We start from the raw sequence: 13,619 nt of genomic DNA, 5'->3' as shown, positions 1-13,619 counted from the left end.
CAGTGAATTTTATCAAGGAGAAAGACGTTATTGCCCTTCTTCCTACGGGATTTGGGGAAAGTTTAATATACCAGTTAGCCAAGTTAGTGGCGCATCACATACGTCATGACCAAATAGCAGCAATTGGTTAAATGAAAAAAGTACCCGCCTGCCGTCGAGAGAACGAATCCTAATGCTGCGAGGTTTTCCACGAAGTGAAACTGGCTGATGAATCAGGCTAGCCCGCTCCTGCATTGTACAGTCCCCAGACCGCCCGCGCCCACAAAGAATTGTAATTTTCATTCTTGCTCACGCCTGCAAATCTGCTTTCTTAAACTCTATCAAACACGGAGAAGTAGAAAGTAATGCATGAGATTAGACCACATCTGCAAGTTTTGGCTTAAAATTATTTTATGAATGCCAAATAAAATATCCAGCACAAATAATGTATGATAGGCATACATTTATCATTTCTATATTTTACTTCACATTCATATTTACTTTGCGGGACTGCAGTTTATCATCCCACCCACTCGCTCCCGCATTGCGCAGTCCGGCTCCAACCCACTCGCGCAATGAGCTTTCAAAATGTGTCCCGTGTCGCTCTGTTTTGTGTCGGGAGGGTTTGTGGGAGTGCAGTGCTCTAACCAAAATGACGAATCTCACTGCAGCAGTTACAGAAAGAGGGGTGACGATTCTTCAATGTAAAGTCAATTGGAGCCAGAGTCGATGGAGCCGGAAGCGCGCCCCATGCTCACTTCCTATTTGAAAAGCGATGGCCAGCGGGTGAGCTGCGTCCATTTCTATATACAGTCTGTGTGTGTGTCACCAGTGTAGTCTCTATGTGCTGTTATAATGTTGTAGCTGATCTGGGGCCATCGCCACTAAAGAAAAAGATCATTTTAAACTTTGAGATGCAGTGTTGGCAAATATTTCCAAAGATTTATTTCTCATTCGCAAAAATGCAACAGAATCATATTGCTTTAATGGGTGCTTGAGAAATGTGAGAATACATGTGCAAAAATATTATATTGTAATTAAAAAAGGAAAAATATATCATGTAAAAGCAGTGTATATATATATTATAAGTAAAGTTTTAAAATATTTATCTTGACTGTCACTTCCAAATATGCAGCTTTGGTTCCTATGTCTCATGGTGTGTGCATAATAAAATAATAAAAACACAAAAAGGTCATCTTATTATTGCTATTTTAGGCCACTATGATGAAAGGAATATCTACAGTACCATGTGTTATCAAAATTTGCAGATACAAATTGTTCCAGCATGAGCTCTGTATTTGGTGTGTGAGTGTTTTACTTGAGTACAATCTGTAAAAACTTCTGTGTGGACGGTCTCCTTAAAGAGTTTACCCGCAGAAGGAGACACTATCGCCACGGTCAACTCACTTGTGTCAAAGGGCAGGACTCAAGCTCGGCAAATGGATGAGTAACAGCCGTGAAGTCTTGTCTAACATTTCACAGGCGCATCGTTCCAAACACGTACACGAGCTGGATCCGGACAGAGACATGCTGCCATTAGAGGGGGCCCTTGGTCTTTATGGGTGTGTATAGAATGATGAGTTCAGTTTTAAAAGAGACATTAAAGAACAGCCACATACCAGAAGAGGAATTATATCCATTGTGAGCTCTGTGTACGACCACCTGGGATTCTGGCTCCCTTTAGACTCAACGCAAAGTTCAGCCTGCGAGAGTTGTGTGGACTGAATTACAGCTGGGACGATCTGGTGTCTCAAGATTTGCAGGTACAATGGAAGTTCTAGCTGAGTGACCTGGAGAGAGTGGCAGGCAGGTCAACAAGGACTTTGGACATGCTGCAAGGGTGCAACTACATCACTTTGCAGATGCGAGTCAGGATGGATATGGCATTGTCAACTCTCTAAGGCAGCAAAAGTTCTGATGGTGTGCAGGTGGCCTTCTTATCTGCTGAAGCTTGCGTGGCTGTCCATGTCGATAAGATGCTTCAAACTGAGCTGCGGCTCAAGCTGGAGACAACACCTCAGTCCTCAGGTACATCAGAAATGAGGATAAGAGGTTTCATGTTTTTGTTGAAAACTGAAAAGCTGCCATCCAAGAAGCATCTCATGTAGCACAGTGGATGTACAGCTCTGGAAAATAATCAGTTTCTCTGATTTTACTACTTATAGGTATGTGTTTGAGCATAATGAACATTTTAGTTTCATTCTATATCCTACTGACAACATTTCACCCAAATTTCAAATAAAAATATTGTTATTTAGAGCATGTATTTGCAGAAACTAACAAATGGTCAAAATAACAAAAAAAAGATGCAATGTTTTCGGACCTCAAATAATGCGAAGAAAACATGGTCATATTTATTTTAAAACAACACAATACTAATGTTTTAACTTAGGAACAGTTCAGAAATCAATATTTGGTGGAATAACCCTGATGACCACCTTCATCTTCAGCTTGATCACGTTCCAGAGGTTTTCAATGGGGTTCATGTCTGGAGATTGGGCTGGACATGAGAGGGTCTTGATCTGGTCGTCCTTCACCCACACCTCCACTGACCTAGTTGTGTGGCATTGAACACTGTCCTGCTGAAAAAAAAAACAGTCCTCAGAGTTGGGGAACATTGTCAGAGCAGAAGGAAGCAAGGTCTCTTACTTTTTTCCAGAGCTGTATGCACCTACTCCATAAAATCCAGCAGATGATGCCTCCCGAGGACTCAGAATGGGACTGATAAAGGACAGAAAGGGCCAGAGTTTTTGAAAGCAGCTGAAGATGAATGGCCACTTACCAAACAGGACATAACCAAAGCTGATGGTGATCCTAAGGTGAAAAGAGACATACTGATGAGTTCTGTTGTTGTGTATTACCCAGAACCTACCAGTCGACTGATATTGCACTATTCTGATTGGACAAGACTCAACGCTGCTGGGACATGGTTTCTTAAGTTCAAAGGAATTCTTGTAAAGATGAATCGATACTGCAGAGATCGTATGAAAGAACTGCTTGATGTTAAAGCTGTGGACCAGGAGATGAAGCAGTGGAAAGCTGCCCTGGCTGAGAGGACAAAGTCTGATTGTGGAGGGTGTGAGGGAGGCTGAGATGGCCATCACTGGGTTCACTCAGCAGCAAGCCTTCCAAAGTGAGATTGAAACTTTGATATCTGGAGATTCTAGTGTAAAAAAAAGGACAGGAGAAATTGCTGAGAGTTGGTAGACGTCTAAGAAAGGCAGCGATTCCAGAGAATGATGTAATTTCGGTAAAAATCATTTTATTGAAGGGGCATCATGCATCCTCTCTGATTTTAAGGCATATTCACAATCAGCTGGGTCATGCAAGCACAAACCATATGCTTTCTGCGCAGAAGTTACTGGATCCTTCACGCCAATGCTGCTGTTAGAAAGATCATCTCAGCCTGTTCCGTCTGAAAGCGTCAAAGAGGAAAACTTGTGGAGGATAAAATGGCAGACGTGCTTCCTGAAAGACTTACTCCTGACCTTCCGTCCTTTTCCAGTGTCGGTGTAGATTACTTTAGACCTTTGGAGGTGAGAGGAGGAAGGAGTCAAGTTAAACACTATGGAGTGATCTTTGTATGGCATAAGTAGAGCTGTGCACTTGGAGGTTGCTTACTCTTTGGATACAGACTTTTGTATTAATGCCTTAAGAAGGTTTGTCTGCAAATGGGGCCAAGTTATACACATAAGATCAGATAACGGGACAAACTTTAGAGCAGCACAGAGGGAGCTGAAGGAGGCCGTCACTGCCCTGGAACACAATCAAATCAAAGAGCTTCAACCCACCTGGAGCCTCTCATCATGGGGGAGCCTGAAAACGTATCATTGTAAAATACTCACCTATTATTGGACGGATATTGGATGATGAAGGCTTCCATACACTGTTGTGCAAAGTGGAAACTATTTTGAATGATCACTCCATAACAAAATTGTCTGATGATCCATGTGATTTAGAGGCTCTGACTCCAAACCACCTGTTAACTATGAACGACAAGCCTGTGTTACCCACGGGCCCGTTCAGTGCCACAGATTGTTACTCAAGAAGGAAACAGGCTCAGTATATTTGTGACCTCATTTGGAAAAGATGGATATGGGAGTATCTCCCACTGCTGCAAAACCGCCACAGGTTGAATAAGGAGAGGAAAAATCTTGTTCCCAGAGACATTGTGTTGATGGCAGACTCTGCGCTCCTGTAGCTCGTGGCTGTTGGGTGAAATCAAACAGACCTCTGTGGATAAAGGTGGATTTGTACGATCTGCACGTGTGAAAACAAAGACAAGTGTTTTGGAAAGGTCGATCGCAAAACGCAATAAGACTCTGACTGAACTTGGATCCAAACTTTGACAAGTGAATTACTGGACTCTTTTACTCAATTACTGGCCAGAGAATGAACTTTGAGAATATGTTTTAAATGATTTCTGAAAATGAATTAATAGTGGGCTTTTATGGACATTTAGCGTAATGACAGCATGATTTAAATGAAGTTGTAAATTGCATTTTGTCTGGAAAATGACAGTTAGAAGCCAGAGTGCACCAGCCATTATGCACATAGCCTGTAGTTTGAAGGCGTAGGAGCGTTTTATGAGTGAACGTGTGCGTGAGTGGGTGTGGCAGGTGTGCGTGTGTATATGGGAGGGCTCAGTTGTGCAGGTGTGAGAATGGGTGAGCACATAGTTTTTACCTGTGCTAAGCCATGCAGCTCCGTGTTGTTGATCTAGTTACTGTAATCAATAATGTTTATCGATCAAATGTCTTGGGAGTGTGTGCGTCAATTCTAAACACCCAGTCAAAGTGGCATTGAGAAGCTTTAGTCACACAAATAATAAAAATTCGGATTTAGTTCCAGACTGTTTGCATACGTTAGCCACCAGGGGGGGCCAGTTCCTTCGTGTTGTGTTGCAGGTAAATCCTAATGAGGCCATGATGAGAGACAGTTACAAATATTCACCTTTCAGTCAACTGGGCTGCCAATAAATAAAATATGTGTGTATATATGGTGAACATTATGTTATAAACGTTGAAACACTATAAGGTTGACAACATAAGCCTAAATAAACAAATGACAGGTTTTCCTTAATGTTACAGAACCAAAACATGGGCTAAAGACAGGACTGACCAGACGTGAAACAGGATAGATACAGTTGTGAATCAGGTCCAAACTAGAACTAACCAAGATTGGGCACTTACCAGGAATAAACCCGGACTAGAAAGGGGTCTCATCGACATACAGTCAAGCAAAGTCTACTACAAACTGAGACGTTTAATCAACAAAAGAGGAACAATACGTTTTGTTCTTGTAGGCTGATTTATCTCAAAAACTGCGTCTGAGAGTCTGCGCTTCCATCCACAGTCACTAGATGTCAGTGTGCGGCTGAGGACATGTCCAGGCAGAACCCTACCACTTGTTTTTCCCAAAATAAAGGTTACCATTAATAAGTAAATTTGGGCAGTTAAAAGGAATGTGTAAAAAATTTGAATATTTGTATGTGAACAGCCCCGAGGAAGCCAGGGCCTACACGCATTATCACCAGTATATTCACATCAGTCTAAAGGCTGTTTTTAAGAGGAACTGTGACCCTTCTGATTTATTATTATTATTATTATTATTATTATTAATAATAATAATAATAATAATAATAATAATAATAATAATAATAATAATAATAATAATAATAATGTATTCCTGTTGTTTTCCTCCTCCTCACATAAACAAAGCATGACATCATTGCCTGTTGTGTCCTGTCCCGGCGGGCACCGGGAGTATGACCCGGGTGAATGCATCATTCCACACCTGTCACAGCTCAGCCACATCGCTTTCCACTGTCATTTTAATTACAAAGAGGCGGAGGCGTTACTGCAAGGTTTTCTAGTAGTCTGTGTGTAAACATTGTGATTGTGGGTTACTGTGCGTAAACGTGGAAAATGCCTATATGGAATTGTTCCATATGCGGTGACTCTATCACCTTTTCCTTTTGCTTATTCCCCCTTTAAGCACTTTTCCACGAAACGTCTCGGGACGTTTTTTTCCTCTTGCCCCGGCCGTGGAAGGGGGAGGAGCAAGTGGGTGGACTTTGGGAGTTAAGGGGCGTGTTTGCTATATAATACAAAACCCTCAGAAGTTTTGCCTGTCGCCTGGCTTGGGACAGCTTCTCACACATCATCTCTATAGTCTCACTAAAACTGGGAAACTAACTCACCTGCCACTTCTCCAACCAAAAACCCACCGTCTTTTAACTACAACTGCATCAGCACCGTTTGTGACTACTGCCACTGACATGGAAACGCAGCATACACACGGACTTTGCCACACCTGCAGAAGAGCGGAGAGCACCAGAATGAGGGTGAGTACACTTCTGAGAGTCCTTACATCAGGGTGCGTTATGGATAAACAAATGTCAAGTTGCAGTATTGCATTATAGTGCAAGAAGTGTGGAAAGTGCGCAATGGTAGTATCTTTGCGCACAGTTGCCACTCTATGTGCATGCATTTAAGTTTGAGATGCATTTTGGCATAGACAGTTGCGCTAGGCATGAAGGATCTGTGCAACAAGTTTGGGCGCAGAGTTACAGCTGAAGGAGTTTTGGAGATATGTTTGTGCGCCTCTTGTCCGGACTGCCCCGAGCGCTGGACTCCAGAGCTAACAGCTGGTGTTTGTGCCGGCAGATAGGGGGCGGTAGTTCTGAGGGTCAGTGAGCTCACTAACAGGGTGAGCAAGGGGAAAATATATGCTGAGTCTGGGCTTTCAACATAGTTAACTATCGAGCAGCCGCCGGTCTTGGAGTTGTGTAAGCGCATAAAAACGAGAAAGACTTTAAGATTTTCTTTCTTTCTTAAGAAAAAAGCACTTCTCAGGTGCGACAATAACACTGAGCAGGAATGCATGGTTGGCATCTTTATCGCACGACTTAAGCTGTTTTTGACTTAGTAGGTCAGTAGCTTTACTACACACAGTTTCATCATTGTGAATACGCTGGAGGATGTCTTTTATGTGCAACATTTTTCTGTGGATTTTGCTTCACAATGCAATTCGTGTTTTTGTGTGCAGGTCAAGAAGATGTCTTCATCTAGTCGCGCGCTGCTGTTTGCGTTGGCCCTGACGCTGTACGTAGTGGAAATGGCCTCGGCCGAGACGCTGTGTGGGGGAGAGCTGGTGGATGCGCTGCAATTCGTCTGTGAAGACAGGGGCTTCTATTTCAGTAAGTTTCAATACACAACATCAAGATTGAATCACCATTTATCCTTCCCCAGAGTTCCATCTCTCCCTCGCATCTGTTTGGAAAGCTGACATTTTGTTATCCGTTTTGAGATTTTAGCCAGCTGAGATCCAGAGCTGGCTTTCTGTGCTGAGTGTGCGCATTCTAGCTCAGAGCCATAGTATAGTCTCCTTGCATATGAAAGGGCCGGCGAGTTGTGAAGGCACAAGACACAATGGGCTGCTTGTTTACCAGTAAAGTAATAGCACCCCAAGAGGCATACCACCTCAGCACCACTGTTCCCAGGCCCCACAGTGACGAGTCTGGAGGAGGCTTTTTAATGCATGAGTTCTGATCACAGCAGACTACATGTTATTTGAACGTGGCAGTGGTTAATCCTGACACTATAAGCTTGTGTTTGCAGTGTGCCACTGTTAGTGTCATGCACCACTTTATCTCTCCCATATATTCTTACAAATAAGTAATTACTACTGACTGACAGCTTCTTTGTGTCCTGTTAAACCTCTAAGCTTCCCTCCAATCACAATGATCATTATCCAATTTGGCTCAACAGATCGCCTGCCTATGCCCCCTCCCTCCTCTCTCTCTGCTCTCCCTTTTCTTTCCCTCGATCTCACTTATGTTCCTCTTCCTGCAATCAAATCTAGGCTGGCCTCTCATGAGACTTTGCCAACATTGTGTGCGGCGCTGGACTTCAAACAAGGCTCTTTATTGATTGTGGATAATGTTCCCCAGTGCAACATGCTAACACTCCTCCACCCCCTCTTCTTATTCTTCTCCACCTTTTCTCTCATGGCTCTTACTGTCTTTGTTTAGTGTGCTTGCTGGTCTTATTCAGCCTCACACCCTGTAGGCCTCCCTTCGCTGCCACTGATCCCTTTCTTCTGTGTCTCTCATGTGCTCATCTCTTTATCTGTGCTGAGTTGACAAAGCACAAGGTCACACTGGAGTTTCCATTTTATGTTTGAGCTCACCTACGTGCCCAGTCTAACCGTCTAGTTGACTTTTATAGTGGATGTTTACTCTTTCATTCACTTATTAAATCACTTGCAGATAGTCCTAATCAGATTATCCCATACAAACAAAACAATTTGTTTTCATAGATATCTGTTTATCCTCTTTATTCTGCTTATGATTGACAAAGTAATCCAGTGAAAAACAACCCAGATCCATGTCCATAGTTGTGTTGCCTGACTTTTTTACATACATATACAGTATATACATTTACATTTATACAGTTATTCCTTATTTGACCAGTCAATGTATTTCTACCATTTATAGTTTTGCATTATCATTTATATTCTTGTTGTTCTTTGTTATTATAATATATTGTGATGTGTGAGCTACTGTGTCCACATAATTTCCCTTGTGGATCAATGAGGTTTGTCTAAGTCTAAACCTGATCTCTGTCTTGTTCACAGGTCGGCCCACGAGTAGGTTTAATAATCGGCGTGGTCAGCACCGAGGGATCGTAGAGGAGTGCTGCTTTCGTAGCTGTGATCTGGCCCTGCTGGAGCAGTACTGTGCCAAACCCGCCAAGTCAGAGAGGGACGTGTCCGCTACCTCTCTGGTCATCCCCATGATCCCACTAAAACAGGTACGTTATCAGCCGGGCACCCCTATGGGAACAGTCTGTGCCCATGTGCTGTGTCACCCCTATGTCCCACTGCTGAACGCACGCAAACACCGGTTTATCTCACCAAAGGGTCAATAGTAAGCACTTAGCTTCTTCCATAAACGCTGATGGCTGTGGAAAAATGCCAGAGCAGTGTCATATTCACTGTTCTAGAGACCAACTGCTGGTCCATAACAAAACACTGTTTTCTGAGAGTCACGAAACAATTTACTTGGAAAATATCACAAATATGTTTCACCTATTGTTGTCATGGCTTGGAGCCAGACATGTACTATGCATGACTGGCTGAGCTGTTCAAGATTCTCAAAAATGTTTAATGAAATAGTTTAGAAGCAAGTCATAAACAGTGTGTGTGCCAGGGACTAAGTCAGGACATGTTCCTAGTTGGAGTGGGAAGGAGACTAGATGGGTACAAGCTGCTCCCAGGCCAGCTGTTCTCTGGCTATTGAGCAGGCCTGAGCTCAAAGAGGGGGATAAACACTCTTCAAGTGGCAGCACCAAAACAACCATTCACATGGAGCACTGACTACTTTTGCATTCCATCCAGCTTTGCCGCTATCAGTGCAGCAAGAGCAGCTCTGAGCTTCAGCGCTACATTCAAATGTGTGGTTTTGGTTGACAAGGGTGTCATCTCATATGTATATGAGCCAGGTGACTGGGCATCTCTTTTATTGTATGTTAAAGAGGCTTAAGTATGCAGCTGTTGACAGCTTCTCTCACCCAGAAAAGTCAAAACAAGGCTAAGTCAGTGTTATTTTGCTTAGCACTCATTTCCATTCGACTGCCCTATTAATGGCAAACAAACAAGGCATATCCAGTTAGTGACAAATATTCAAACAGTGTCTTATCTCAGCAAATGAACTCACTCCCTTTCTTTCCTCTTTCCTCTATGTTGTTGTTGCCTGTACGCCACAATAGGAAGTCCCAAGGAAGCAGCATGTGACCACCAAGTATTCCAAATACGAGGTGTGGCAGAGGAAGGCGGCGCAGCGGCTCCGGAGAGGAGTCCCCGGGATCCTGAGGGCCCGGAAGTTTCGGAGGCAGGCGGAGATGATCAAGGCCCAGGAGCAGGCCATCTTCCACAGGCCTCTGATCAGCCTGCCCAGCAAACTGCCTCCAGTCTCGCTCACCACGGACAGCTATGTCAGCCACAAATGAGCCCGCTGCTGCCCTTTGCACAGACAAGAGTTGGATGGAGAAAAAAAGACTAGGGGATTATAGCTTTGTCTCTGACGTCATTTCTGTGGCAGTCCTCTTTGACCTCCCCTGCCCTGTCCGAGCCCACCATCCCTCCCCCTGCTCTCATCCAATACTGTTTCTACTGCGACCCCCCCCCAGAGAGACCCCCACCCCAATGCACAGACTCCACATTCTTCCTGTCTCAACTCTTTCGGCTCCCCCCTCTCTTTAGTCACTCACACAAAAGCCACCACAACCACAAGTGATGGACAAAAGTTCACATTTTGACTGAATGCGATTCAGGTGGATCCTTGAGGAACGCCAAAAGGGAAGGGAGAAACCTGATGAAAGAGATCAATGGTCTGGCCGTGTTGAGAGGACACACACACAGCGGACTGTTTTTTGGCCTTGTGGAAGACGACTGAAAGTGAAGTGCAGATTGCATGAGAGAACCATTCCACATTCCTGAGGCGAAAAGAAAGCCCCTCATAGTTCTTCTTCTTATTAGTTTGCACCTCTACCTATAAAGGGACATCCACACTGTAAGGAATTATTTTGTAAAATTAGATTCCTGCTCCAGCACCTTTTGATCACAAACAAAAAGCAGAAGAGAAGAGTCTGCAAAATTGCACATTGCCACGGATTACGTCAAAGTAAAGAAAAAATGGCACTATTTTTTTATGAACAATGGACGTGTAGCTTAAATAATGTCATGGTGCTAGCTTTGGGAAACAGACTCAAAGAAGAGGATGAAGCACGTTTTTTTTCGTTGAATGAATATTAATACTTTCCGTTTTAAGGAAAGTGTGACTGTTAAACAAATTAGAGGAAAATAAAAGGATATAAAAGGGGGAGCTCCCGGCAGTGGCAATGTCAAGGGGGACTGAGACTTTGGACAGGAGCAGTGGGCTGTGTTGAGTGTGATTGGCTGCTCTGATCGCGGAGGGGGACACTGGACTGGCGCTCTGTCCCCCCGGCCCCAGCTGGACACGGGGCACAGCGCGGGGACATATGAGACTCCATGGACAGCCCGGGTTGGGACAGTACTTCTGGGACAGTACTTCCTGGTTGCCATGGCTCCGTGGACTGCTTGGAAAAGGAAATAACATGGCAATGGATGGAGAATGAGTGGGATAATAATGAATTTATTTTATTTTTTGTCTTTATTTTTCTGTTTTCTTTCATATCAATGTTTCAGATGAAAAAAGGATAAACCCAGTCAGTTTCTGGTACAGTGACATTCCTGTTTTTCAGTTAGGCATTTTTGTTTTGTTATATGGTTATTGTTATTATGTTACTTTACAGTTTTAAAAGAAAGGCACAAAATCTTGATTCAAAGGGAAAAAACAGCAATAATGTCAACTAACATTTTATTTTTATTGTATATCAGTAGTATTCACATGCTTTTGCCTGAAAACAAATACTTGAATATATATATATACATCTATATATATATATAAAATATATATATAAATATAGATATACGATTAGTTTCCAGGGACATTGTGTTATTTTCCTTTAGTCTGAGCTGTACCTTGCGTAATGAGCCGCCAAGCTTTTTTGTTTGTTTGTTGAAATACAAATAAGGGCACTGTATAAAGGCATTATTTATTTTGTTATAAAGTATATTTGAAAAAATTGGTCCAAATAATATACGTAGCACTGATGCTCAACTGACGGATTTATTTTATATGATCGCTGTTCCAATTGGAGTTGTAAGGCTTTTTTTGTAGATGCTTTGTACCAAAAATAATGTCTTTTAATTTCCTCTTCTTTTCGTTCGCCATAGTTACGTTAAATTAATATTTGAACAGCAGCTTCGTCGGGTCTGCTTAGGCATGTCATGTCACAAAAATAGGCACATACTTAGAACAAGATGGTCTGCATGGACTTCCAGAAGCCAGTCAGGGCGCTCACCCTTAAGTGACTTTACAATGGAAGGAATATCTGCTCATTGATTGTACTCTACCCACTATGTTTTAAAGCCACTTTAGTATTTATGGCTGGAGAATGATCAGTCCTACATTAAATTGTGTTGTTTTATACCATTTCCTGTTTGTGCATTCTGACCTAAGGAAGCTTTCAGATGTGATTCTGGGGCAGTTGTCCACAATAGTCCTTTTAAAACAATGCCCCTGTATTTGCATAGTGAAACATGGCAGAGTGAGATGGTTTCACATTTGCTTCTCGTTATAATGTCCTATAATACTGCTCCATCCATTATGCATTGATGAAGGGCTATCTCGCTAAACCTCTTCTGAAGCACTCAGGATCATGTGAGCTCTGTGATTGGCTGAGCCCGGGTCCTGCTGTGTGGATGTGGGGAGGGCAGCTGAGCCACAATGATACAGCTCTTTATGACAGCAAAAACCACTAAAGCCCGTGTAGATGATTCTTTCTTATGTCATGCCCACCTGGCACAAGCCACCACTCTGATCTGAACCCAGCATCTCAAGACTGCGTCCTGTCTTTAATTATATTCTGCTTCAGTTGTGCAACAAAGCAGGCAGTGCAATTACTATTTTTATTATTATATTAATATTATTATTATTATATTTTCTATTTTATTGGACATTTTCCTGCTAGGACTGCATTCATCCACTATTGTAAAGATCAAAAGGTTACTCTAGTGTTCTTATGAATGGCGTGTATGACAACCACTTCTCTTTTCGCTGAATATGAAGATTTGAAATACCTTTGCCAAGCAAATGGCAACAGTTTCTGTGTCAGTAGCTCACTCAGCCTGTGTGTATTTTATTAATTTAACCTCTGCACGCTAAAAACGTCCGAAATGCACAATTCATGTACTTTCATTTTTAATATCAATAAAAAAACATTTTATCAAACGGATATTGTCTGTGAGGCCTTGTTTTCGACAGTGTGCGTTCGTACTTTTTGACATAGTTTTATTTAAATTTCAATGTACCCTGTAAATGATTTATTGCATCTTAAGAATCTCCAGCTGCTTTCACCAGCCTCTACTCTGCCCCCCTCCCTCGTTCCTCTCCTCCATCGCTGCTGTCTCTGTCCGTCTTGGGCCGCGTTTCATTTCTCTTTCCTCGCTTCCTTATCCTTGATTCCTCTCCCCGATTCTGCAGGAAGTGGGTGAGGAAGTCCCACCCGCAGAGGAGAGAGGATATAAACTCCTCAATAAATTTTAATCATTTTATCTGACGTCTGACAGTGAAGCCTCCCCCATGTTTACTCCATCATCCCGCGGTTGACTTTGGGACACCGCTTAATATGACACGTTTGATTGACAGCTGAAAAGTGGATGATCGAGGAGAGGAATCAAGGAGAAGGAAGGGAGGAAACAGAAATAGGACGCGGTCATATTCTGTCTACTTCCTGCTTTTTGATAGGGCGACGAGTGCAAAACATAGCACTCAAAAGCAGGCACGCCACAAACCCTTTCCAATACTTTTCCGAGACCTGACCTGTTCTGTTTCCTGACACACCCTTCCTTCCATCCTCGCTCAACTGAGGCAAGCGTCCACTCCGGGGCTAACTATAGCAACCATCATGTCTCAAATTATCACATGCATGGTCCCAAAATGGCACAACCTTTTTATTGTTGACATGCATGCATATAGCCACCCATGGGAA

General features: G+C 42.9%; 1 protein-coding gene across 1 annotated transcript; it reads left to right on the top strand.

The window, feature by feature from the left end:
* The first annotated feature begins 6,125 nt into the window (after window positions 1-6,125).
* igf2b (insulin-like growth factor 2b) lies at window positions 6,126-12,863 on the top strand. Its single transcript, XM_020931163.2, has 4 exons — window positions 6,126-6,325; window positions 7,030-7,180; window positions 8,620-8,795; window positions 9,753-12,863. Exons 1-4 carry the CDS (start codon window positions 6,260-6,262, stop codon window positions 9,990-9,992), a joined length of 633 nt encoding a protein of 210 aa, XP_020786822.1. The 5' UTR covers window positions 6,126-6,259; the 3' UTR covers window positions 9,993-12,863.
* The last annotated feature ends 756 nt before the right edge of the window (window positions 12,864-13,619 follow it).

The sequence above is a fragment of the Boleophthalmus pectinirostris genome, unplaced genomic scaffold (assembly GCF_026225935.1).
Source record: "Boleophthalmus pectinirostris isolate CB_2022bp ecotype Guang Dong unplaced genomic scaffold, ASM2622593v1 HiC_scaffold_2, whole genome shotgun sequence".
In the NCBI taxonomy this organism is placed as follows: Eukaryota; Metazoa; Chordata; class Actinopteri; order Gobiiformes; family Gobiidae; genus Boleophthalmus; species Boleophthalmus pectinirostris.
The sequence above is the reverse complement of the archived record's forward strand: the minus strand, read 5'-3'. Positions and strand labels throughout refer to the sequence as shown.